Source organism: Corythoichthys intestinalis, chromosome 7 (assembly GCF_030265065.1).
Source record: "Corythoichthys intestinalis isolate RoL2023-P3 chromosome 7, ASM3026506v1, whole genome shotgun sequence".
Lineage (NCBI taxonomy): Eukaryota > Metazoa > Chordata > Actinopteri > Syngnathiformes > Syngnathidae > Corythoichthys > Corythoichthys intestinalis.
Genome location: NC_080401.1, coordinates 47,988,312 through 48,016,035, shown reverse-complemented (window position 1 = coordinate 48,016,035; position 27,724 = coordinate 47,988,312). Strand labels below are relative to the sequence as shown.

The following is a 27,724-nucleotide window of genomic DNA, read 5'->3' as shown; positions in this document are numbered from 1 at the left end:
CTCCTGTTCGAGACGCGAGAGGGATGGGAAAGAGTACCCCCACACCCACGACCGGGAGGAAGCGTTACGGACGGGTTTGTGGCGACTTGTCACCGTCACAAAGTGAAAGCGTTTAAGAAAGACAAAAGAGGAGACAGCGACGAAGAGGAGAATTTTAACAACAACCGACGCCTTTTCCTCCCTCTCTCCGGCATCTTCATCAGTGTCCGACAGCAGCGAAAGCCAAAGAGTCCTCCTCCGGCGCCCACTGGCCGCCCTTTTCTTCCTCTTCGTCAACATGTCCGTGGCCAGTGACTTTGGAAACCCTTTAAGGAAATTCAAACTCGTCTTTTTAGGAGAACAGAGTGGTAAGCATGATATTTTATTGGCGTTTTATGGAGAAAGTTCTGGATTTAAAAGGGGGGGGGGGTACGGTCACGTGATGCCGATGCACCTGCCCGGTCACCAAGTTCATTATTAGTCAATTTCAAGCTAGCTTGGCAAATTCGTGTTTTAATTGAATGGCGAAGTCTTGATGCTACTGTTTGAGCATGGAATAGTTGACAAAATGTCTTATTGGATCATTTAAAGTGTTGGAATTCACTCGTAGGCGGTAAAGAGAAGCCAAAATGGTAGTCAGGAGTGATGCAGTGGACGGAGTTCCAAGTTGTCTCGGGCACACCCTTCTTATTGTCAGGGGGACAACTTAAAAATGTTCTTATTTCAGCGTTGGAGACTTCTTAATTTAAAAAAAAATTTTGGTGTTCGTTTGTCAGGCTCCAAAATGGACCCTCCTTAGATTTAGTTTGTTCCTTCAAGCTTCACTCTGACGTCATCGCGTCAACAAAGCATTTATATCAGGCAAAGACCATTTCGAGTCCAAAGGTTGGATGCTTTATTGTGACAACTTCAGTGTTACAGTGGATGTTTATGTCGACCTCCATTTTGTTAAATTGTTTTCCCATGCAAGTAGTTTTATTCTATTGAAAGCACAGTGCTAACCAGAACAAGGGGTACACTCATATCAGAGAGCAAGATCATATCTTTTCAGTCCCCTAAAAAACATTGTTTTTCATGTCATCTCCCTAGACTGGTCAATGGACAAAGCATTGGCTGCCATTGACAGCGTTAGACGTCCAATCCATTAGAAGTGGGAATGAATGTTCATCCGCTGCCACCCTTCAGTTCAAATGGATTGAACATCTACTAATGATAAACTTTTTTAAATTCATAGAGATAAAAAAACAGCCACCTGATTGGACATTTATCACTGTCAATGAGTTAAAGAACTGAATATGCATATTTTCTACGATTCAGAAATAACTAGAGTACTATTTAATAGTGCTGCCAGTTGCGGACTTGGCAATTTTGGGGTCTAAGGCGAACATATCCAGGGGCCCTCTTCATGGGTCAGGCAGGGGTTAAAAAGGTTAGAAGTGTGTGGAGGAAATATGTTCCGGTACACTAGGGCTGTCCTAAATGACAAATTTTCTCCTGATTAGTAAGCCGACTAGTTTTACGATTAGTCGACAAATCTAATTATATTTTTATTTTTTTACTAATTTAGCAATGAAATTTTTGTTGACGCTTATTAATTCAGAAAACCATTTTGGAACACTTCCATTTTTTATTAAAGTATAAATTATCATGTGAATAACAATAATTAATCACAAATAAACAATGAGGTTAAATGCTGATAGCATTTACTAGTGCAAAAGAATGGAAAGTAAAAAGATTCAGAACACTGACTTTGCCTTTCCAACATTATTCAAAACAATTCTTTAAAAAAAATTCTTATCATAGTATATTACTATATATAATAGTTGTATATAAATTAGGCCTGTCAAAATTATCGCGTTAACAGGCGTTAATTAATTTTTTAAATTAATCACGTTAAAATATTTGACGCAATTAACGCAGATGTTCCGCTCAGACAGATTTAAATGATAGTACAGTGAAACGCTCACTTGTGTTTTATGGAGTTTTGCTGCCCTCTGCTGGCGCTTGGGTGCGACTGATTTTATAGGCTTCAGCACCCATTACATTGTGTAAGTAATTATTGACATCAACAATGGCGGGCTACTAGTTTATTTTTTGATTGAAAATTTTACAAATTTTATTAAAACGAAAACATTAAGAGGGGTTTTAATGTAACATTTCTATAACTTATACTAACATTTTTCTTTTAAGAACTACAAGTCCCTCTATCCATGGATCGCTTTAACAGAATGTTAATAATGTTAATGCCATCTTGTTGATTTATTGTTATAATAAACAAATACAGTCCTTATGTACCGTATGTTGAATGCATATATCCATCTTGTGTCTTATCTTTCCATTCCAACAATAATTTACAGAAAAATATGGCATATTTTATAGATGGTTTGAATTGCGAGTAATTGCGATTAATTACGATTAATTAATTTTTAAGCTGTAATTAACTCGATTAAAAATTGTAATCGTTTGACAGCCCTAATATAAATTATAATTATTCATTGCCAATCATATTTGTGATAAAGAGTGTGATTTGAAAGCTATTTTTAGTGTAGAATCTGTATTCTGTTGTATTTACTCTACATATTATAATATTAATATCTGAGGTATGTGGGATTAACTCCAAAAATCGTTTTTTATATGACGAAAATGACGTGCTTTCATTTTGAAATGTTCGCTGAACTGCTAACCAAAAGCTTCACAATCCCTAAAAAAACATTCTTCGTCATTGCTTGTGGTGTCACTAATAGATTTAATTTTTTTTCCGCTAGCAAATGCTGTTAACCAGCTGTTGAGTGTTATTGCATGACTGATTGGAACTGTACTGCATTGTTTCGCCACAGGGTGTGCTGTCGTGTATTTTGTGTTTGGTGTGAAGAAGAAGAAAGTTAAAAGAGGCATTAGCGGCCTGTTCTCAACTTCTCCCTTGCTTACTGCACTTTGGCTCTCATGGAGAGCATGTTCGCTCATGTGTGCGAAATAAACGATAGCTGACATGCAAACTAGCAAGAATGTTGTAAAAATAGCGAGCTTAGTGGCGTGAAAAAAGCGGGAGAGCTAGAGCTAAGTGAAGCTAACGAACAGCTAAGCGGAGCTAAGCGAAGCTAAACGGCGCTAAATGAAGCTAAGCGACTGATACTCAGTTCGTAGTCGTGGAACAGTCCATTGTAGTGCGGAGAGATAATATAAATGCAGCATTCAAATGGCTTTCTTTTTTGTTTTGTTATTTGTTTGTTTGGTATGCTGACATAATTATACATGACGAATAGTTGGGGGTGCTGCTGGCTCCGATGGCCCAAGCCCTTGCTTGTTGGGGCAAGGGCAGCTGGTTGGGGGCCCCCTACTGGTTGGGGGCCTAAGGCACTCTGCTACTTCACCTGAATAGTAGATCAGCCTATGAGTGCTGCAACAATTAATCGATCAACTCGAGTAATTCGATTAGAAAAAAGATTCAAATTAAATGTTGCTGCTTCGAGTTTTCGTTTAATTAAAGTGGTGTTGTTATGGTTTGTTTTGAAAGTGTTTGCATTTAGTTTTAATGATTTGATTGCCCTCTAATGGTGACGGTGAATATGAGATAACTCATTTCACATGGCTGAATCCAGCTGCTACCTGTTAAGACCAACATAAGCTAAGTTTTTGTTTGAGCTAATTTTTTTTTTTTTTAATGCATTTGTAATTTAGATTATAGATATATTTAGCTGTTTTTTGTGGGAATATCTGTTTGAACCATTTGTTAAGAGCATTTTACAGCATTTAAGCTAGTGGACCTTTGCTATGTGGCTAATTGTTCTTTTGTTGTATTTAGATCCTCATTCATTATTTTTTTATACCGTTTAAGGCTCATCTCTGGTATTATATTTTTTTATGTTTCCTCTCCGATTACTTGATGAATTGAACTAACTAGTTCATTGATTAATCATCTACTAAAATAATATATTAGAGATGTGGGTCCGATCACGTCATTTTCTAAGTATCGGAATCGGCAAAAAATATTGGCCATGCCTTTTTTTAATATATATATATTTTTTAATTAAATCGTTTTCGTTGTATTTAACGTTACAGACATAATATGTTACACTCATCCAGAGTCTTAGTTTAGGCTTAATGTAGGGTTATCAAATCTATCCCGATAACGGGGGTAATTAATTTTTTAAAAATGTATCACGTTAAATATTTAACACAATTAATGCATGCGTTGCACGACCCACTCACGCATTGTCACGCTCAATCTGTAATGGCGCCGTTTTACCCATTTAGAGAGATAGAAGGCAGCATAAAATGAGTAGAGTGAATTTTGGCAGCCTTTGGAGCATTTTTTTAATAGGCTAAAGCCTTACAATGCCCCTCCCTACGATTAGAAATATCATGGGAAGCAATGTGGGGAAGCAAGGTAGCAATTTATCTTTTTCTTAACACCGTATGTTATTTCCCAACGTAGAGAAGATATATAAATTGGTTGCACTATGCACAGTCATGGTTCCACTTCCCATCATGCATTTGGGTTGAATGGCTGCAGTCTCATTTATTGAAAGTTCAACAAATACACTAGATGGCAATATTTAATTGGCTAAAGCCTTACAATCCCTCTCCCTACGATTAGAAATATCATTGGAAGCAATGTGGGGAAACAAGGTAGCGATCGATCTTTTTCTTAACCCCTTATGTTATTTCTCAACACAAACAAGAGATATCCATTGGTAGCATTACGCACAGTCATGGTTCCACTTCCCATCATGCATTTGGGCATGACTACAGTATCATTTACTGAATGCTTAAATAAATACATTAGATGGCAATATTTAGTCACAATATACAAAGTCACAAGTCTTTCTATCCGTGGATCCCTCTCACAGAAAGAATGTTAATAATGTAAATGCCATCTTGAGGATTTATTGTCATAATAAACAAATGCAGTACTTATGTACTGTATGTTGAATGTATATATTCGTCCGAGTTTTATTCATTTTTTTCTTAATGCATTTCCAAAATGTATATGATCGGGAAAAATTATCGGGAATGATTGGAATTGAATCGGGAGCAAAAAAAAGCAATTGGATCGGGAAAGATCGGGATCGGCAGATACTCAAACTAAAACGATCGGGATCGGATCGGGAGCAAAAAAACATGATCGGAAAAACCCTATAATCAATAGCTGCAGCTTTACTATATATAAACAAGCATGCAAATTCCACACAGGAGTTTATTACATATACATTTACAATATGATGTATTAACATAAAAATATCAAGACAGCTTGTAAAGAAACTTTTTCTATGATAAGCACATTCATGTTGATAAGCCTTAAGGGGCGTGACCTAGCGATTGACATCAGGATCTTGATTCTATGATGTAGCTATTCTATGGGCTGTTTGCACAAAAACAAAAAAACTGTTATTCCTAATGTGGTATTTATAAGATTTGCCTTAACTAACCATCAAAGAAGTATATTGTCTTTGTAAAGGCTCGTCCCGCACACCAGCAATAATATAAAGTTTTTTTTAGATGTACCTCCTCTTGCGTACTTGGTTATCAGTTTATTCTTTCAAATTTTGCTTGTTATAGGTTGTCATACTAGTTAACAATCCCGGTTGGTGATAGAATCCAATTATTTTAATACAACATATCTACAATTGTTTAATATGTACAGGGTTTTCCCCAGAAAACTTGCATAGAAGCCCACTTGTGGCACACTGTTTGAACAAAAACAAACAAACAAGAATTTCAAAATTATTATAATGTGATAACCATAAACATTTATTATCAATGCTCAAATATAGAGTGTTACAAAAAGGCACGGTTTTGAAATAGTTGTAACAAACAAAAATACAATGAAATTTAGAGCAATGGCAGAGAGCTAGGACAGATTTATTCACATATTGACCATTAGATGTCGCCATTGCAGATGTGGTTAAAATGTAGTGGTGTGCTAAAAAAATGGTTCATGAATATATTGTTGTGGGCCTGTTGACAATAAATGTATAAATTCAAGGGATGTAGGATCGATACTAAGATTCGGTATCAATTCACGTGCTTACCACTGCTCAATGTGTGTTCAAAGGTAGTTATATTTGCTTTGCAGGCTGGGGAAGAAAGTCAGTTTTATATTTTATGATCACTGCTAATAAGTTTAAAACATTTTAATATAATGTTACTGTGCTGCAGTCTCCCAAATAAGGACAGTTACTTTGATTTAAATCGTATGTCTTCTTATTTCTGATATTGCAAGATCGATTTTGTGACTTTGTCATAAGACTCGTAATTATTTGTTTTCCATGGAGCTAAACCCTTGTTCTAATGTTTAGAGTGTTAAGGACATGTTTTTTTTTTTCTTTTATTGGGATTTGTATCTTTTTGTATCGGAATACAAATGTATCATATTCCAAAAAATCGATTATTAGATGCATTGCGATGCGACACGTGACGATTCGATTACGATTCATAAATGTTCAAAAACGATTTTCCCTAATAACTTTATTACAGCAGCTTGTAGAACTTTATGACAGCCGCTTGTAGCTGAACGAAATTCAAGACACGTCTGCCGCCCGGACACCTTTAACGAACGCACACACAACGTTATGATGGATGCTGCCGGTTACTGAGCGAGAGATTCACTCATTTTCAAAAGACTGGAAAATAAATTTGTGAATGAGACAGGCCAGGACCCGGCGGTACCGCTACTGTGCGCAAGTTATATTTTTAGAGCGAGAGGGGAAGAGATATAGTTCATTGCTCCTTGTTTTTCAGTTGTCCAGCAGTAGGTTCAAGTCGTGTTAATTGGAAAAAGTCCCTAGTGTTTTGCTAAGTCCCGTATCCGTCTGTCAGAGGTGAATACACGGACCCACTTGTACTTTTTAGCCTTGATTGTTGTTGCTTTTGACATGTTACTAGTTAGTGCCGAGCGCTATGGTAATTAGCGAAACAGCTAATGTTTTTGCACCTTCTTGTGAAAAAGAGTATGTCAAGGTCAGCTGTGTGTTGTATGGGCATGTTGAGAAATAAGTACTGCCTTTAAAATGGTTAATGTTTTTGCACTTTCTTGTTTAAAAAAAGGGGAAAAAAACAATTTAAGGGCAGCTTTTTGTTGTATGGGCATGTTTACATTGTTCCTGTTGAATCATTCGGATATTTTAAATAAATAATGGACATAAATTTGTTTGGATACTTTATTAATTAGTAATGTACGATGCACCGATAATCGTGAAAACCGGGATCATTGTCAATACCTTTATCATCGTTCAATAATCAAATCGTAGCACCCTGAATCGTAATCGAATCGAATCGTGGGGTGCCTAAGATGGCACACCCCTAATATGTATGGTATCGTGAGCCCTGAATTATGATATGAATTTCATCATGACATTGTTAGCAATACCTAGATCTTTTAAGATCTGGTTAAAAACTGTATACTTCTAGTGTTGTCCGAATCGATATTCAGTATTGGTATTAGGGCTGCAGCTATCGATTGTTTTAGTAATCGATTAATCGATGAACTAGTTTGTCGAATAATCGAGTAATCGGATAAAGAACATGAAAAATTAATATACCTGAGCTGAGCCTCAAATGGTATAAAATAATAATTGAATAAGGATCTATGTACAGGTCAATTGTACAATTCTTGGACCACTCTTATTTAACATCTATATGCTTCCGTTAGCTCAGATAATGGAACAGTATGACATCTCCTATCACGCCTATGCAGATGACACACAACTGTACATTTCTGTGTCCCCACATGATTATAGTCCCTTAGTCTCCCTGAGTAAATGCATTCGTCAAATCAATGAATGGATGTGCCAGAATTTTCTCCAGTTAAATGTGGAGAAGACAGAGGTGATCATTTTTGGGCCAAAAAAGGAAAGGTCAAAGATAAGCAGCCAACTTAGCACAATGTCACTTACAGCTACAAATCAAGTCAGAAACCTTGGCGTAATTATTGACTCAGACCTAAAATTTGATAGCCATCTAAAGTCCGTCACTAAATCCGCTTATTACCACCTAAAAAATATAACCAGAATTAAGGGGCTTCTGACTCAACAAGACATGGAAAAACTTATGCATGCATTCATTTTCAGCAGATTGGACTACTGCAACGGTATATTTACAGGTCTTGATAAAAAATCAGTCAGGAAGCTGCAGCTAGTACAGAATGCTGCAGCCAGAGTCCTCACAAATACAAGGAAGCTGGACCACATTACACCGGTTTTGAAATCGCTACACTGGCTTCCAGTGAGTCAAAGGATAGACTATAAAATACTACTGCTCGTCTACAAAACACTTAATGGCCTTGGACCAAAATACATGCTTGACTTGTTAGATTCCTATGAGACATCTAGACCCCTAAGGTCGTCTGGAACGGGTCTTCTGCATGTTCCAAGAACAAGAACCAAGCAGGGTGAGGCAGCATTTAGTTATAATGCTCCTCACCTCTGGAACAAGTTACCCGAACGTCTGAAGTATGCTCAAACTGTTAGCTCCTTTAAATCAGGGCTAAAAACACTTTTGTTTGGCACTGCATATCCATAACTGTCTATATATTTCAACCTACCTGCCTTCTATTCCTCTTGTGCTTATCTCCATTGCTGATTTCAATGATTATTAGTAGTAGTAGTTTTTGCTTTATTTTTATTTTTGTTTTGTTTTTATTTATTTATTTTTATTCTGTGATTAAATGCGATCATTTGTCTTGGTTTTTACGTTGTGTTGATTTAAATGTGATTTTTATGGTCTTCATGTGATGTAAAGCACTTTGAATTGCCTTGTGTTGAATTGTGTTATATAAATAAATTTGCCTTGCCTTGCCTTACAGGAAAAGAACAATTGGCTAACTTACATAGCAAAAGTCCGCTAGCTTAAATCCTAAAAAACGCTAAAAAAAAAAATTTTATATACAAAAATATATGCACTTAACAAATGGTTCAGACTCATATTCCCACAAAAACGGCTAAATATACCCATAAACTAAATAGGCATGTGCCGGTATGAGATTTTGACGGTACGATAACCGTGAGCAAAAATACCGCGGTTTCACGGTATCACGGTATTGCAATTATAGCTCCCAAAAATTTTGAGATGTATGGGTTAAAAAAAACAACAACTTTTTTCCATTGAACAGGATTTTTTTTTTCAGACCACAGTTGCAAATTGGAACATGAATATATTGTTAAAATAAATAAATTATCAATAAAAAAATATTAGAAATAAAATTAAAATAAATATAACTTATAGACTATACTCACAGCCACAGCTCAAGTTGCACAAGATTACAGCAAGAACAAAATAATTTCTATAAAGTAAAAACACTTCTGAATATAATTTTTAAAAATTTATACTGCATGACTTTTTTTTTAGGGTGGAAAAGCATAAGTGAAGTTTCGCCATTTTCAGCCACTGTGTCACCTCTAGTCTACATGATGTCATGCCTTTGTGTTAAAAAGAACATAAGGAATTCATAAGTTAGGTAAAAATGTATACGTTAGTTAAAATGTCAATATTGTTGTGGAAAGGTTTCATCTAAAATAAAATAAAAAATAAATAAAAAAACACATTGGGAGTGACACCTCACCTTGATCCAGCGAACGTGGATTTGTGCTTAGGGCAAGATCATCGTTCGCAATTAGCGATCTTTGATGCTATCACTTCTTCCCCTTCATTCAAGCGAATCAAGCTTGTTTTCTCACTCTGCGGCTGTAACACTCAATGAAGTTGCTCTCCCAGCTGAGCTTAGGCTAACATTCATATTTGTAAGCTTTTACTTAGTTTGTATATTGAATTTGAAAGGAAAATGTTTGTTTTGTTTTTGGCGAATTTTTTCCATGGTGCTAATCTGTGGAAGCTACTCACGTGAAAAAAATCTAATTGTACAACATCTTAAATGTATTCATTTTGTATATTAAACTTACCACGATTTGAGAGCTCAATAAATTGAAGAACAGTACGCCTCATGTTTGGAGTAATTGTTTTTGGGTTAGCTGGCTGTGTAGCCGATAGCATCACTCACACACAGCAACAAACGGGAGGGGGTGAGCGCTGCTGCGCCAAGCCGCTTCTGGCTGCATTTTTGACACAAGAAAAATAGCGAATACCGTCCTACGGTCTGACGGAAAATTTGAGTGGTTTTGAAACCGCGACGTTTTCACACCACGGTAAACCGTGAAACCGATAACCGGCACATGCCTAAAACTAAATTACGAATGCATTAAAAAAACATTAGCTCAAACAAAAACTTAGCTTATGTTGGTCTTAACATGGAGCAGCTGGATTCAGCCATGTGAAATGAGGCAGACTAGAGGGCAGTGTATCCACTCAAATCAATAAAACTGAATGCAAACACTTTCAAAACAAACCATTACAAGTCCACAATAATTAGAAGAATACTCGAAGCAGCAAAATTTAATTTGAATCTTTTTTTCCTAATCGAATACTTGAGTTTATCGATTAATCGTTGTAGCACTAATTGGTATCTGTGATGAACGAATGTTCATTCGCTGCCACCCTCCCAGTTAGAAAGGCTTGTACGTCTACAAGAAATAAACGCATTCAAATTCACAGCAGAGGGATGAAAAGAGCCACATCATCATCAGTGACACTGAAAGAGTTAATCACTGCAAGTGTCTGGGATGCAGCCCCCATCAGTTAAAAGGTCAAAGGGAATTTGCCAAGTCATTAAGTTTTAACGCGAATCCCACTGCTCAGTGAGAGAACTGTTGATTTAATTAATGTCCCCTTTAGGAAACCATGACCTGACGACGAGTGTAACATGAATGCCGTCATGCACAGAAAAAGATGCCTTGTGCCTTTTAACAAGGAGGAAATATATAGACAACAAATAGGCTTAGTGCCGCATTATCTGTTTTTGACTTTATTCCAAGTGCTGAAAATGCACCTTAAGGTTTTTTGTCCTCACTTGGATATCATTAATAGATCTTTACTCATGTGCGTAAAAATGAAACCTATATGTATGTTAAGGAAATGTTAGTAGGCCAGTGTTTCCTGTACGCACACACACATGCCTGCAGGCTATGATTGATGCCTGAGAGCTTCCAGCAGACCTTGAGAGCAACATATTGCTCAAGTGATTCAGCACTATTGTCAAGACAGCCAAAGAGGAGGATTATGTGACACTTCAGTAGTGCTGTACGATATGAAAAAAATCTATCAGGATATGGGCAATTTTATATCACGATATCAACATGCCACGATCCAGTATAATACATTTTGAATTATTCATTCACTTTACTTTTAAATTTACATTAAAATGACATGCCACAAATGTTAAATCCATCAAGTAGTGCTGCAACCTAAAACTATCCAGTATGAACAGAAGCATCACAGCATACATATTTTTGCTCAAATGTAAAAATATCCAGTTACACTGGTATGCAAACAAAATGCCTCCTCAATTAATTAGTTGTCCTGGTCCCTTTGCAGAAAAACAGCCCCAAAGCATGATGTTTCCACCCCCATGCTTCACAGTGGGTATGAGGCAATTCAGTATTCTTTTTCCTCCAAACAAGAGAACCAGTGTTTTACTAGTGCTGCAATGATTAATCGATTAACTCGAGTATTCGATTACAAAAAAAGATTCGAATTCAATTTTGCTGCTTCGAGTATTCGTTTAATTTAAGTGGCGTTGTAATGGTTTATTTTGAAAGTGTTTGCATTTAGTTTTATTGATTTGAATGGATAAACTGCCTTCTAGTCTGCCTCATTTCACATGGCTGAATCCAAGTGCTCCCTGTGAAGACCAACATATGCTAAGTTTTTGTTTGAGCTAATGTTTTTCATTTTTAAATACATTCGTAATTTAGTTTATAGGTATATTTAGCCTGTTTTTGTGGGAATATGTGTCTAAAACATTTGTTAAGAGCACTGTTAAAAAAAAAAAAGTTTATAGCATTTAAACTAGCGGACTTTTGCTATGTAAGTTAGCCAATTGTTCTTTTGTTGTACATAGATCCTCATTTATTATACCGTTTGAGGCTCAGCACAGGTAATTTAATTTTTCATGTTCCTTAACCGATTACTCGATTATTCGAACTAATGGTTCATCGATTAATCGACTACTAAAATAATCGATAGCTGCAGCCCTAGTTTCTACCAAAATGTTCTATTTTGGTTTCGTCTGAACATGACACATTCTCCCAGTCCTCTTCTGGATCATCCAAATGCTCTCTAGCGAACTGCAGATGGGCCTGGACGTGTGCTTTTTTCAGCAGGGGGACACGTCTGGTAGTGCAGGATTTGAGTCCCTGGCGGCGCATTGTATTACTGATAGTAGCCTTTGCTAATGTGGTCCCAGCTCTCTGTAGGTCATTCACTAGGTCCCCCCGTGTGTGTCTGGGATTTTTGCTCCCCGTTGTTATCATTTTGACGCCACGAGGTGAGGAGGAGTTGAAAGTCTGTGTTGCCCAAAGACAGCCCCAAAATATCACTGGTCTAGAGGAGATCTGCATGGAGGAATGGGCCAAAATACTAGCAACAGTGTGTGAAAAGCTTGTGAAGAGTTAGAGAAAACATTTGGCCTCCGTTATTGCCAACAAAGGGTACATAACGAAGTATTGAGATGAACTTTTGGTATAGACCAAATACTTATTTTCCACCATGATTTGCAAATAAATTCTTTAAATATCAAAAAATGTTATTTTCTGGGTTTTTTTCCACATTCTGTCTCTCATGGTTGAGGTTTACCCATGTTGACAATTACAGGCCTCTCTAATATTTTCAAGTGGGAGAACTTGCACAATTAGTGGTTGACTAAATACTTATTTGCCCCACTGTAGCAATAGAACAGAATTTTCTGGGGGCCTTGCAAAATCAGTCAAAATCCAGTAAAACGGCCGGGAGCGAAGGGGGTTGCACTGGTGAAAATGGCTGGGAGTGAATGAGTCAACTGGACTGAATAATAATATAGACGTCCAAGAACGTGGCTCTTTTTATCCTTCTGCTGTGAATTGAAATGAGTTTATCATAAGTGGGCATTCCTACCAAACAATCAAAGCAGTTTATCATCCCAACTCCACTTCACACACTTTCAGCTAGTACTAGTTTAGCTAATAGTTACTCTGGTATTAGCTTAAAGTTGGGATTTTCAACAAAAAAACATTTTCCTTTTTCAGTGTCACCCTGTGAAATCTAACAACTGCATTTATCAAAAGGTAGCTCAGATGGTGCATTGATTAAAAAACGAGCACGGCATGATTAAGATCATTATCTACGCGTCAAATTGTGCCTGGCAGACTCGCGCAGCGGGCGCGAGTAATTAGTCTCCTTGATTAAAACTCCCGTCGCGCGCAAAGAGCTCATTAGAGGTGGGCGATGTTGATTCGTAATTAGTTTGCAAGTCGAGCGAATGTGAACCGTTTTGTGTCAGGGTGTCTGATGGCAACTAAGGCTGCTACAAAAAAATTAATTGGATAGTTGACTAATCAACAATTATTTTAGCAATTAGTTGACTGCTTCATACTTAAATCACATTATTCACTGTTTAAATCACAGAAGTCTTATTAAAAAATAATTAGAAATAGGTTTCAGCTGCAGCGATCGATTTTTTAAAATTAAAAACAATTTTTTTTTAGTAGATTAATCTATCAACTAGTTCGTTAGAATAATCGAGTAATTGGATTAGGAACATTTCGTGCGTTGCAGAATAAATTTTAGGAGAGGACGGGAGAACAAAGACTTGCTAAGATTGCACTTTCAAAAGAGCATTAAATTCAAGTACAAAATAAAATTTGTGTTTCTTCAAGCGATGCCAAATTTGACTTTCATTTAAATATCAATTAAAATACCTGAGCTTAGCATCAGACAGTATGAAAAAAATGTACAACAAAAGAACAATTGGCTAACTTGCGACGCAAAAGTCCGCTAGCTTAATTGCTATAAAATGCTAACTTTTTCTTTAACATTCTTTTAACAAATCATTCAAACACATATTCCCACAAAGAAATGGCTAAATATACCTTTAAACTAAATTATGAAAAAAATATATTAGCTCAAACAAAAACTTAGGTTGCTCTTAACAGGGAGCAGCTGGATTCAGCCGTGTTAAATGAGGTGTGTCATACTCACCGCTGCCACTACATGTCAGGGTATCTACCCAAATCAATACAACTAAATGCAAACCCTTACAAAACAAACCATTACAATGCCACTCTAATCAAACGAATACTCGAAGCAGCAAAATTTGATTCGGAGCTTTTTTCTAATCGAATTACTTGAGTTAATCGATTAATCGTTGCAGCACTAATGAACTAAGAAAAGATTACATTTTAAACGAGCTCAAAAAGGGAATATTTACAATATTTCCTTTTTGTATTTTTAAAAATATATTTATTTATTATTATTATATAGTTATTTAAATTAAATTTAGAACATCGGTTTAAAAGAACAGTACTATTTTTGGCCTTTCTTTATTTAAATACAGTAAATTAATTAGTTGTTTTTTTTTTTAATGTAGAGAAAAATATTAAACATTTAAAAAATTGAAAATAATTACCTAAATAGATTAAAAATGTTTTACTTTTTTTCATTATTTAGAATGAACATTACGTATTATATGTATTTTTAAGTTATTTTGAAACATAAGTTAAAAAAGATCAATTTACAGTTTTTTCCTTTTTGTTTTTCTAATAAAAAAAGTAAAAACAATTTTAAACATTTAAAAAAATAAAAAGAACATTTAGTTTTTTCATTAAAAAATGTAAAAATTATTGAACATAAATAAAAAAAAAACAAATTTTTCACCTTTTTTATATAAAAACTGAAAAAAAAAAATGTAAAAAAGAAAATTGTCTAGTTTTCCTTTATTTTTTTTAACCTAAAGTTAAAAATATAAACATCTTTAGAAATTAAAAACACATTTTAAAATATTTTTTGTAACCTATTTACTACCTTTGACAATTATAGACGTCCAATAGACCAAAAAAAAAGTATTTGATTAATTCTAAGGTCAACGCCTCTAAACAATGATTCCCACATCAAAATAGTTGTTAACTAATTTGATGACTGATTAGTTGTTGATTAATCAATTAACCATGACAGCCTTAATGGGAAGTGGCCAATTTCTTTACATTAACACCACATTTTTCCAATTTTTTTCTGCAGTGGGCAAGACATCGCTGATCACTCGCTTCATGTACGACAGCTTCGACAACACGTACCAGGTAAAAAATAAATAAATAATGAAAACAAGCTCACACACACAAAGACCTCATTTTACGCCGATCAAAAGGCTTAAAATAAACCTAACAAAGCCTCGTTCAAAGTGGCTTTCACACACGGAGACATTTTAATCAGATTAGCTTCAGAGATGTGGAATTTAACAGTAACCTTGACATATTACCACATACAATACTGATACCTTAGTACTGTTTGTTGTAATTGGTTTAACATTATTTGATGAATATCACATTGGCTGCCATTGACGGCGCTACATGTGCGATCCATTTGATTGGAAAGACTGACCTTGAATGCTCATCTTTTATTGCCATTGACCACGCTAGACATCTAATCAATTTGACTGGGAGGGGCGAAAAAACAATTGTTCATCAGCACCTTCCCAGTCCAACTGGATTGGACGTTAAGCGCCGTCAATGACAGTGAATGAGTGAAAATGTCTCAAGGTGGACACATAGAAGTAAGGGTCGATTGGACGAATATATGGACTTCTTGCCGATATATAGCCGATATAATGGCTTCACTAATGGTCTTTCTTATGAAGGCCATGCAATATGTGGACTTTTTTCAAGATCAGCCGATATATAGCCGATATGATAAGATAACTCAGGGGTTGGGACCCTATGTCACGCGAGCCATATTGACTCTTGATGAGTTCATCCGGCTCTTCACCAACGTATAATCTTAAATGTGGAGCCGGCCGGCTCGCTTGACGTGAACGAGCTGTGATGAGCTGACGGTGCATTCACACATTGATCTTGGACACCTTAAATATGTAATCGCAATAATATGCTTCAATTCGGTGCTCTTTAGTGGTCCTCCCAAATGAATTGCATGGAGATGGGCGTTGCAGATTCTGCAAGTCCCCGCTCAGCCAGCAGGGGCGCTGGACCCTCCCAACTCGATTACGAGCGAAATGGAATACGGAAATACGTGTAGGGTAAAATTAAACGAAAGTGAACTGCATGGTCACACTGGCGCGCTTTCTGTTTCACTTTCATGACTTTTTCGCCTGTCAAATTGTCGCCACTTCCAGGAGAACGAGACTCCCAAAACAGCTGCCCTGAGAGGCTCCACCTGTCTCGGCCACACCATTTTTCTATTTGTTATTTTCCGAGTGGTGAGTGCTCAACTGAATAAAAGTTGTAATATCCCAATGTACAACGTTAGGCTTTCGTTGTTGTTTTCTCAAGATTTATTTGAATCAAAACCCTGCAAACGTTCGTAAAAGCGGAGCATAACCTCACTCCCGCTCCCGTATGATTCGTTCAAATGTCATCACGAAAAAAAACAGTGGTCACAAAACTGACTCTGACAAACTGGCAACAGAACATAGAATATACAATACATGCAATGTGTAAATCTATACAGTGGTACCTCAACATACGATCGCTTCGACACACGATCTTTTCGACATCCGACGTAAAATTTGACTCACCATTTTCTTCTACATCTGACGACATGCTCTAAATACGATGATCCATGACGGCGCAGCAGTTTCTATGTTTTCCCGCAAGACGGACGCATGGCAGATTTTCGTTTGAGAGAAATCAACATGGGTTCCAAAAATGTTAATGCAGGTGATGAAAAAAAGGGAAAATGTGATGCTTTCCGTTGGTATAAAGATGGAAATGATAAAAAAATGTGAGCGTGGGTGGGGTGCGCATCCGTGATATGGCTGTCCTCCTCCGTTCGCCAGTCGTTAGAAGTATAGGTGGCAATTATTTTTGTGGTAACATCGCCAAATAAATTGCCAGCTTTGTCCGGTTTCTAATCATTTATTCCATCAACTTGTGCAACACAACACGCCTAGTGTGCCCCGCAGCAAGTAGACAAAGTGAAAGTAAAAAGCTCACTCTGTCAAGCAGCCATGCGATGCGTTCAGGTACACCACGCAAACACATTCGCCACATTACAACCCGATTCGTTACATTATTACAGGTATTATTATTACTATTATTATATTATTATTATTCCAATTTTTATTAATAATTTATTTGTTTTGCTCTGTGTAATTGCTATTTGCAATAGTACCACCAGTATTTATGTGGAACGAATTAATGGAATTATAATGTATTCTTATGGGAAAATCCTGCTCGACATACAACATTTTTACATTTACAAACAAGGTCCTGGAATTAATTAACTTCATATAGAGAGGTACCACTGTATATAGATATAGATACAAACACACACTGTTGTTGAGGGGTGGGAGGTGCTGCATACCCCAAAAAAGTTGCATACACAACACAATTAACTATGTATGTACAGTGTATGACAAAAGTGAGTACACCCCTCGCATTTCTGCAGATATTTAAGTATATCTTTTCATGGGACAACACTGACAAAATGACACTCTGACACAATGAAAAGTAGTCTGTGTGCAGCTTATATAATAGAGTCAATTTATTTTCCCCTCAAAATTAATCAAAATATAGCCATTAATATCTAAACCCATGGCAACAAGAGTACACCCCTTAAAAACTACGTACATCCCTAAATGTCCAAAATTGAGTACTGCTTGTCATTTTCCCTTCAAAATGTCAAGTGACTCGTTACAGGAGTGCTGTCAGCATTGCTGCAGAGATTGAAGGGGGGGGGGGGTCATTCCCATTAGCATGCTTGACTGTAGGCATGACACACTTATCTTTGTACTCCTCACCTAGTCGCCGCCACACATCCTCGAGACCATCGGAACCAAAAAAATTAATATTCGTCTTATCAGACATAGGACATGTTTCCAGTAATCCATGTGCTTTGTTGACATGTCTTCAGCAAACTGTTTGCGAGCTTTCATGTGTACCCTCTTCAGAAGAGGCCTCCTCCTGGGGTAACAGCCATGCACACCAATTTGATGTAGAGTGCGGCGTATGGTCTGAGCACTAACAGGCTGACCCCCCACCTCTTCAGTCTCTGCAGCAATGCTGACAGCGCTCCTGTAATGAGTCACATGACATTATGGAGGGAAAATGACAAGCAGTACTCAATTTGGACATTTAGGAATGTACTTAGTGCCTATGCAGTGTACTCACTTTTGTTGCCAGGGGTTTATATATTAATGGCTATATTTTGGGTTATTTTGAGGGGAAAATAAATTAACTCTATTATATAAGCTGCACACAGACTACTTTTCATTGTGTCAAAGTGTCATTTTGTCAGTGTGGTCCCATGAAAAGATGTACTTGAATATCTGCAGAAATGCGAGGGGTGTACTCACTTTTGTGTTACACTGTACATGAAAAAAAAAAGATTTTTTTTATTGATGCCGCAAGCTACCCAAACTAGCGTTTTGATCGACTGGTCGATCACAATCGATGTAATGGGCACCCCCTGTCATAAGTTCACTGTTTGAGTTGTGATCTTTGTTATTTTTATAATTACGCACCTCCTACTGGCCAGTGTTATAAAGGGAAGTTATATCTTGAGTGTTTCAATCGTCTGTCATAATCAACATGCTTTAAAAAAAAAAGTATTTGCCTCAAATATTAGTTTACAAAATTGCCTTTAGACGTCGGCAATTGACTGAAATTCTCCCTTGAAAACCCCATATCAGTCGACCTCGACATAGAAGACCTGTTTCCTTTTTCCGAAAGGGCCCGCAGCAAGCCTTCCTGACGACAAGCGCTCATGAATCATTCAAAGTGGTGTGGTTAAAAATTTACAAAGATCTAATGTGTTCATGTGTCGCTGTCTGTGTGGGCATCCTATTTTTAACATCTGGGCCAGATGGAACCCAAAAACCTTTTCTTCAAAAGGGCTTGGCATGATGATGTTTCCATTGACGGTGATAGACGTCCTATATGTCTTCATATGGAGGAAGGAGTGAAACCAGAATGTTTGAAATCATTGTTAAGAAAGTACTTATACAATAAAATACTTTTTTAAGCTATTGATTCCTATGGTTGTGAATTAGTGTTATTCCAGATATTTAAAAAAGCCTCAATGCTTTTTTAATTTGCGCCTAATTTGCATCATTCATAGTATTTTATTTAATTGTTGACTATTTTTATTAGGGCTGTCAAACGATTAAAATTTTTAATTGAGTTAATCACAGCTTAAAAATAATTAATAGTAATTAATCGCAATTCAAACCATCTGTAAAATATGCCATATTTTTCTGTAAATTATTGTTGGAATGGAAAGATAAGACATAAGATGGATATATACATTCAACATACTGTACATAAGTAATGTATTTGTTTATTAAGACAATAAATCAACAAGATGGCATTAACATTATTAACATTCTGTTAAAGCGATCCATGGATAGAAAGACATTGTTGATGTCAATAATTACACAATGCTCATGGTGCTGAAACCCATAAAATCAGTCGCACCCAAGCACCAGCAGAGGGCAACAAAACACCAAAAAACACAAGTAACAAGTGGACATGACACTGTGCTGTCATTTTAATCTGTTTGAGCGGGGCATGTGCGTTAAATGCTTCAAATATTTTAACGTTATTAATTTAAAAAATTAATTACCACCCGTTAACGCGATAATTTTGACAGCCCTAATTACTAATAATATATTTTAGTAAAAGAGAACAATTATCTTAACAATTATCTTATTAGAGCGTAGAAGTCTTTCAGTCCAAGGTTCCCTTTAAAAGTTATCTTTAAATAATAACAAGTAGTTAAATGACATTTAATTTTTCAAAATAAAATTTAAAAAGAAATAATAAAGCCTAATTTCTGGAATCATTGTCATTAAAACAATAAATATAATTAATTTCTTTTTAGTGGATTATTGTTGAGAATGTGAGTCTAGATAAAAGCACCGTTCTTTCCTTTGAATGTTCTGGATTTAAAAATGGAAACGTTTTTTTTTGTCCGGATCAGCTAAGGACATCGCAGCAGGAGAAGGCGTCCGTGCACTTGGCGACGCTCTGTAAACCTGCCAAGCGGGAACACAAAGCCATCTGCCTCATTCCAGACAAACACGGTCCACCAGAATGAAACCCTCAAAATAACCTAAACTAATAATTTCTTCTCTTCGAACAAGGCGACGATCGGAATCGACTTCCTTTCCAAAACCATGTACCTGGAGGACCGGACGGTAAGACGCCGACTCGTATGCGCCAGTGCGGCGTAAAACCCATCGACTTGTCAAACCTCAGGTGAGGCTGCAGCTGTGGGACACGGCGGGACAAGAACGCTTCAGGAGCCTCATCCCCAGCTACATTCGCGACTCCACGGTGGCCGTGGTCGTCTACGACATCACCAGTAGGTTTCACAAATCCATCCTAGCATCAACACGTGCCAATTTCTTTCATCAAATTCGGTTTTATCTCGCGGCAGACTTGAATTCCTTCCAGCAGACGTCCAAATGGATTGACGACGTGAGGACGGAGAGAGGAAGTGATGTCATCATCATGCTGGTGGGCAACAAAACAGACCTGGGGGACAAGAGGTGCGTCAAAGTTCACAAAAACAAGACTAATGTTCATGTCAACAAGTCTGGTAGCTTAAAATAACAGATTTTTTTCCACTGTTTCTATGGTGACCATATTTTGATTTCCAAAAAAGAGGACACTCAGCCCGGCCTCGAGCCGGCCTGTATCACTTTAATGTATTTAAAGTGCGCCTCCTCCGTCTGGATAGAAAAATTTAGTTTTATTAAAAAAAATATTAATATAGGCATATAGTATACAACCAAAGACACACATTCAAATTCTCAGAGGTTACACAACAGGCTTTATTATTCCTAAAAAATAAGCGAACAATAAAAATGCAAATAAATAAATGAACAAATGAAATAGAACAAAATTAAAAATGGTTAAATAATGATTAAAAAAATTATATACATAATGCAGACCCATTGTAGTCCATTCAATACACACGCACAGTAGGCTATGTGACAACTAGACATTAGGGTTGTTCCGATCATGTTTTTTTTTGTTCCCGATCCGATTGTTTTAGTTTGAGTATCTGCCGATCCCGATATTTCCCGATCCGATTGCTTTTTTTTTTGCTCCCGGTTCAATTCCAATCATTCCCTATAATTTTTCCCGATCATATACATTTTGCCAATGCATTAAGAAAAAAATGAATAAAACTCAGACGAATATATACATTCAACATACAGTACATTAGTACTGTATTTGTTTATTATGACAATAAATCCTCAAGATGGCATTCACATTATTATCATTCTTTCTGTGAGAGGGATCCACGGATAGAAAGACTTGTGACTTTGTATATTGTGACTAAATATTGCCATCTAATGTATTTGTTAAGCTTTCAGTAAATGATACTGTAGTCATGCACAAATGCATGATGGGAAGTGGAACCATGACTGTGCGTAGTGCTACCAATGGATATCTCTTCTTTGTGTTGAGAAATAACATAAGGGGTTAAGAAAAAGATCGATCGCTACCTTGTTTCCCCACATTGCTTCCAATGATATTTCTAATCGTAGGGAGAGGGATTGTAATGCTTTAGCCAATTAAAAAAGGCTCCAAAGGCTGCCAAAATTCACTCTACTCATTTTACGCTGCCTTTTATCTCGCTATATAGACCCTACTCACGTGACGTCACAGCCACGCCCCCGCGCCATGTTGTCCGTATACTCATCATGTTAATGCATTAGCGCTTCGTAAATTCCTCCTATTATGGCGTGTTTTTCTGCTCGTTAACATTAATAATCAAAATGGTGAAGTCGTGTGTGGCGGTCGGTTGCAAAAACAGAAGATAGACGGAGAGACTTGAAGTTTTACCGTATTCCGAGAGACCCGGAGAGGAGACCGAGATTGACTGCTGCAATTCGACGAGAAAACTGAGCTCCACATGACTACCACAGATTATGTAGTAGTCATTTTATATCCGGTAAGATATATTTAATATATATTTAGAGGGTTTTGGGCTGACAACCACAATTAAGATCATTGCTAGGCTAATCGCCGACAACATACACTCAGACGTTGTGAATGAACTACCTGAAAATATATAATTATAAGGGGATAATCAGACAGTTGTCATACAATTAATTTACAATTTCACTATTGAGGTCAAAAGCCAAAAAATAAATTCAACTAGGGACAATCTGGAGTAGTGCTATCGCACTTCATATTTATTACATATTATATATGTATGTAGTGAGAGTGCTATCGCTAAACCATATAAACATTAAAAGCCCTAGCTCCATTGACAAATGACATGAAATACATTAGACTTGACAGTGGATGTTAGCAAGAACAAAAGATTTTGAATTGAAAATTTCTTAACTCACCTTCCGAGCACAAGATTGCTGCCGAATTTTCGTGTACGAGGACCTGTTTCACCCAACCAGCAACGTAGCATTTATAAGCCTCCAAGCTCTTAAAGTTTTTCAAACTTTCGTGAGAATAGGCTGATTTTGTGTGGACAAGATAGTTGTAAATATCAGGGTCAGGCAAAGATGGCGAAGACAGCGGGTCGAAAAACATCGATTTAGGCATCAAATACGGATCTGGCGAATGGATAAACTGAAGCTTTTCCACGTAACGCTTTTTATGCAACGCATCCAATGAGTTTACAGCGTCAGATAACACCGGGGCTTCCATGAATTGCTCTATAACTTGCACGACTAATTGAAAACAATGAGGTCTAAAAAATAGGTACAATATCGCGGCCGGATACAGCAACACGTCATTTTGTGACGTAGGTGAGTAGGGTCTATAGGTAAAACGACGCCATTACAGATTGAGCACGACAATGCGTGAGTGGGTCGTGCAGCGCATGCATTAATTGCGTTAAATATTTTAACGTGATACATTTTTTTAAAAATTAATTACCGCCGTTATTAGGATAAATTTGATAACCCTACATTAAGCCTAAAGTAAAGACTCTGGATGAGTGTAACATATTATGTCTGTAACGTTAAATACAATTACAAAACGATTTAATTAAAAAATATATATATTTATTAGAAAAAGGCATGGCCGATATTTTTTTGCCGATTCCGATACTTTGAAAATGACGTGATCGGACCCGATCGATCGGGATGCCAATCGATCGGGACATCTCTACTATACATTTTTATAAATTCCTATTTCGACAATTGTCGTTGACACATTGATATTCCCACTCAATTGTAATCCTCATTCATTGTTCTAAATTGCACACAAAAATAACCGAAATAACTGACAAACGATTCAACCAGCATGTTTCCAAACGCAGCAGTTCAAAACTACATTATGCCTATTACACCTTAGCTCAGTCTTTTTCAACCTTTTTTGACTCACGGCACGTTTTTACATTTGAAAAAATCTCGCGGCACACCACAAACCAAAAATGTTCCAAAATTATTTTCTGTACAGTATATTCAATTATAAAATAATTTCTCAGTATGTATACTTACTCAGTGTGAAACTTGAGCCAGTTTAGATGAACACAAAGTCGACATCCTTATTGTTCAACAGCTCTCAGTCTTTGTTTTTATTTGATTTTTTTTTAATAGCAGTTAGGCTTGAAAAAGCTCAGAATTATCAGACAGGGGGACTTGAGCAATGTCTTTAACCACATCAGGGCCGAGCATCTCGCAGACAATGGCTTTGTAGGCAGGTAGTATTAATGTCTCTGTCACGGTGTCGGACTTTTTGGATTTAGCAACAAGGTAACTGGCTTTGAGGGATCTCTGATTTACCTTGGTAGTTTTTATCAAAAAAGTTGCCTGTTTCTCTGTGTTTTCACGAAGGCGATCAAAATAGTCCTTCGACTTGTTTTGAAACGACGGGTGTTTCGTTTGGAGATGACGTTTAAACTTGCTTGGCACCATGGCGCTGTGCTGCTCGCGTCGCGTTCAAGAACTGCTCGGATTTTTAGCCATTAGCCACCTTGCTGTTCGCAACAATGTGTTGTAATATAACACAGGGGGAGGATTGACGGTCGTCACATATGGATAAAATAAAAAGGACACTTTCGAGTATATCGACACATGACGAGTCTAACCAAATAATGTGCAGTAGACGTGTTGGAGTCCACATTGTCGTGGACAGCAAGGTCGAGATGGCTAAAAATCCGAGCAGTTTTTGAACGCGACACGAGCAAACTTCGCTCATCTGGTCATGACCGAGAACTTTCTACCTACTCCTTCCTTCCTTCCTATTGCAACTCCACCCAACGACGTAAAAAATATTGTAATCGCCCCGAATGGGGAAATAGTAAGGAGAGGAGTGATGACTTTCCCACTTTATTGTGGCAACAATAGAAAATAATAAACAAAATAACAGCGGCATCCGCAACATGCAACCACTAACTCACTCTCACGCTGTTCTCCCTCCCTCCTTGCTTGCTTCCTGCTACGTCACCACTCTGCAGTCTGATGGCCCCTTCAAGGGCCCGCACAGTTACGGACATTACAATATATATATATATAAATGCGACGTTAGATAATTTCTCGCGGCACACCTGACGATCTCTCATGTTAGCGTGCCGCGGCACACCGGTTGAAAAACACCGCCTTAGCTCACTGAGACCTACCCTATTAGCGAACACTAGTAGCCGAGGCAAAATTAAACATTGCTATTGAAGTTTACAATCATCTGCAGCGCAACGATGCGGCACCAAACAGGTACATTTGGGTACATAAGCATTTGATTATATACATATTGATCGTAAAAAAAGTCTTAACAACTGGGCAGGCTCTCTGGGAACACGTCACAGGCAGCACAGTATCGTAGTATTCTGAGCAAAGCGTCAGTCAATTTCAACACACGCTAATTGGTCCAGTGAAAAGTAATGAAAACCGGACATTTTCATGAATTTATAAAACCCTGCCCGGACAGGATGTGAAAAGTGGACATGTTCGGGCAAAAGAGGACGTTTGGTCACCCTAACTGTTCCTCAATGTGATGTCACTTTCTCTGTCTGCATTTAAGGCAAATCAGCATAGAGGAAGGTGAGCAGCAGGCAAAAGAGCTCGGCGTCATGTTCATCGAGACCAGCGCCAAGACGGGTCACAATGTCAAGCAGGTAAAAACACCAAAGAAAATGGCAGGTAATCTTACAGTGGTGATGTGAATGTTGAGTGTTATTGGTTTTTCTCGCAGCTCTTCCGCCGCGTGGCTTCTGCTCTTCCCGGTATGGAGAACGCGCAGGAGGCCAGCAAAGAAGGCAGTATCCTTTTATTTATTTATTTATTTTAAATTCCCATTAAGGTATGTTGAAGTGAAACGTCAGGAAGCTATATTTTGTTTTCTAGGTGAACAAAATAAATGTAATGTTGGAAATAAATCCAATGAAGCAGCAGTATACTTTAAACTAAAGTTAAACAGCACCACCAAGTGGTGTCAAAAGGAAGTGATTATACAGGTTGATTTAACACACCGGGAAAAATTTTAGATTTTTATGCTAATGAAAACTACAATTGGCATGCTGATTCCAATATTGCAGTCATTTTTTCTCTAACTTGTCAAGTTTTTTTTCCCCATAGCTTACCTACTTTCTATATTGTTGCAACTTGCATCACAATTATAATTACAGTAGCCATAATCTTCATAAAAATACATAAATTTAAATTTATAGTAGGGCTGTCATTGAGTTAATTACAGCTTAAGAATTAATTAATCGTAATTAATCGCAATTCAAACCATCTATAAAATATGCCATATTTTTCTGTAAATTATTGTTGGAATGGAAAGATCAGACACAAGATGGATATATACATTCAACATACGGTACATAAGTACTGTATTTGTTTATTATAACAATAAATTAACAAAATGGCATTTACATAATTAACATTCTGTTAAAGCGATCCATGGATAGAAAGACTTGTAGTTCTTAAAAGATAAATGTTAGTACAAGTTATAGAAATTTTATATTAAAACCCCTCTTAATGTTTTCGTTTTAATAAAATTTTTTAAAATTTTCAATCAAAAAAATAAACTAGTAGCCCGCCATTGTTGATGTCAATAATTACACAGCGCTCTTGGGTGCGTAAACCCATAAAATCAGTCGCACCCAAGCGCCAACAGAGGGCGACAAAACTCCAAAAAACACAAGTAACAATTTGGCATTGCACTGTGCTGTCATTTTGATCTGTTTGAGTTAATTGCGTCAAATATTTAACATGATTAATTTTAAAAAATTAATTACCGCCCGTTAACGCGATAATTTTGACAGCCCTAATTTATAGTCTTGCTTGTTTCTTTCATATTTCAATGTATGTCAGTATTTTGAAAATATAACACAAACACTTGTTGAGTACAGTATTTTTCATATTTTTGATAAAAATGGGAATTCTATAGTCTAAAAACTTGACATGGTAGAGAAAACAGTTATGGATTTCACACCCAAACATTTGTTAAAAACAGCTGTTGGACCCAAATAAAACTGTTGATGACTCACAAAGCAAAAATGTTAAATCTAAAACCTGTATGGAAATCCTAACCTTGTTTGAAACCTTGACAACCAAGCTCTAGCTTAAAACCCTAAATCTTGTTTGGAACCCTAATGTAAAACAGTTACATGAAATGAAAAAAATCGTTTGGAAACATAACTCAAAACTTTTATTTGAAACCCTTATAACCCTAATCCTAATTTGAAACAACAGTTTCAAACCTAACTTGTTTAAAACTTTGATTTGAAGTGCCATCTTAAAAATCTTATCTTTTGTCTTGAAATGCTAATTTGAAACTAGAAAATATGGCTTGAAGCTTTAACCCTTTATTTGAAACCCTGTGTTAAAATCTAACTATTGTTTTGAATGCGCAAGTAAACCCAAATTTTGTGTGAGAAAAAAAAACAATAATTGAAAAAAGACAACATTTCAATGTAATTCAGGAAATATATATTTTACATTTTGTTAATTATTGGAATCCTTGTTGAGAATGTTTTTAATATTCATTATAGAGTAGGAATAAGTGCGCAAAAACAAAATACCTGATGTTTAAAATCATTGCCAAGAAAAATAATAAATCCAAAATAAAAATCCTAACTCCAGTTTGCAACAAACTCTTGTTTTGAATGAGCAAGTTACCGTTGAATTTCCTAAACATTATCCCTCAGTGATCGACATCAAGTTGGACAAACCACAAGAGTCGCAGACGAGCGAAGCCGGCTGCTCTTGTTAATAGCTCGTTGAAACAAAGTCACGTTCACCCGTAACCCTGCCCCCCTCCCTGACACACTAATGTTGTGGCTTCCTATTGGTTAACATCCCGACTGCTGGTCAGTGCTTCCCTGGAACTGAAGCTGCCAAAAGCAAACAAGTTTACTTTAATTTTCTTATCTTTTTTTTTTAAACGCCCTGATCAAGTCCTCATTTCACTTTGGTTTTGTATTTTTATATTCAGGGACAATTCTATCCCCAAACGTCTCTCCTTCCTCCATATTAACCTTTTTAGCTTACTTTGAGTTAAGAACTATAGAGGCTTATTGCCAGATCAGCACTTTCTTTGTTGTTGTTGTTGTTGTTTTTAATTGAAAGCGGGTTCTATAGATGGTTCTTTGTATTTATTCCTGGTGAATAGGGACCCTGGTGTCCATGTATCAACATTTGATGTGAGCACTGAGGGGGCCACAGGGACCACCACTCTCCTCTCACTAACTGTACAGAGCACATCTTCATTAAACGTCTTATTGCCAACTA

The 27,724-nt window shown here is 36.8% G+C and overlaps 1 protein-coding gene across 1 annotated transcript; it reads left to right on the top strand.

The window, feature by feature from the left end:
• On the top strand, positions 1-27,724 carry rab6ba (RAB6B, member RAS oncogene family a). Its single transcript, XM_057842124.1, has 8 exons — positions 1-347; positions 15,079-15,137; positions 20,156-20,209; positions 20,271-20,376; positions 20,452-20,563; positions 25,011-25,104; positions 25,182-25,248; positions 27,142-27,724. The coding sequence occupies exons 1-8, from the start codon at positions 278-280 to the stop codon at positions 27,204-27,206; spliced, it is 627 nt and encodes a 208-aa protein (XP_057698107.1). The 5' UTR covers positions 1-277; the 3' UTR covers positions 27,207-27,724.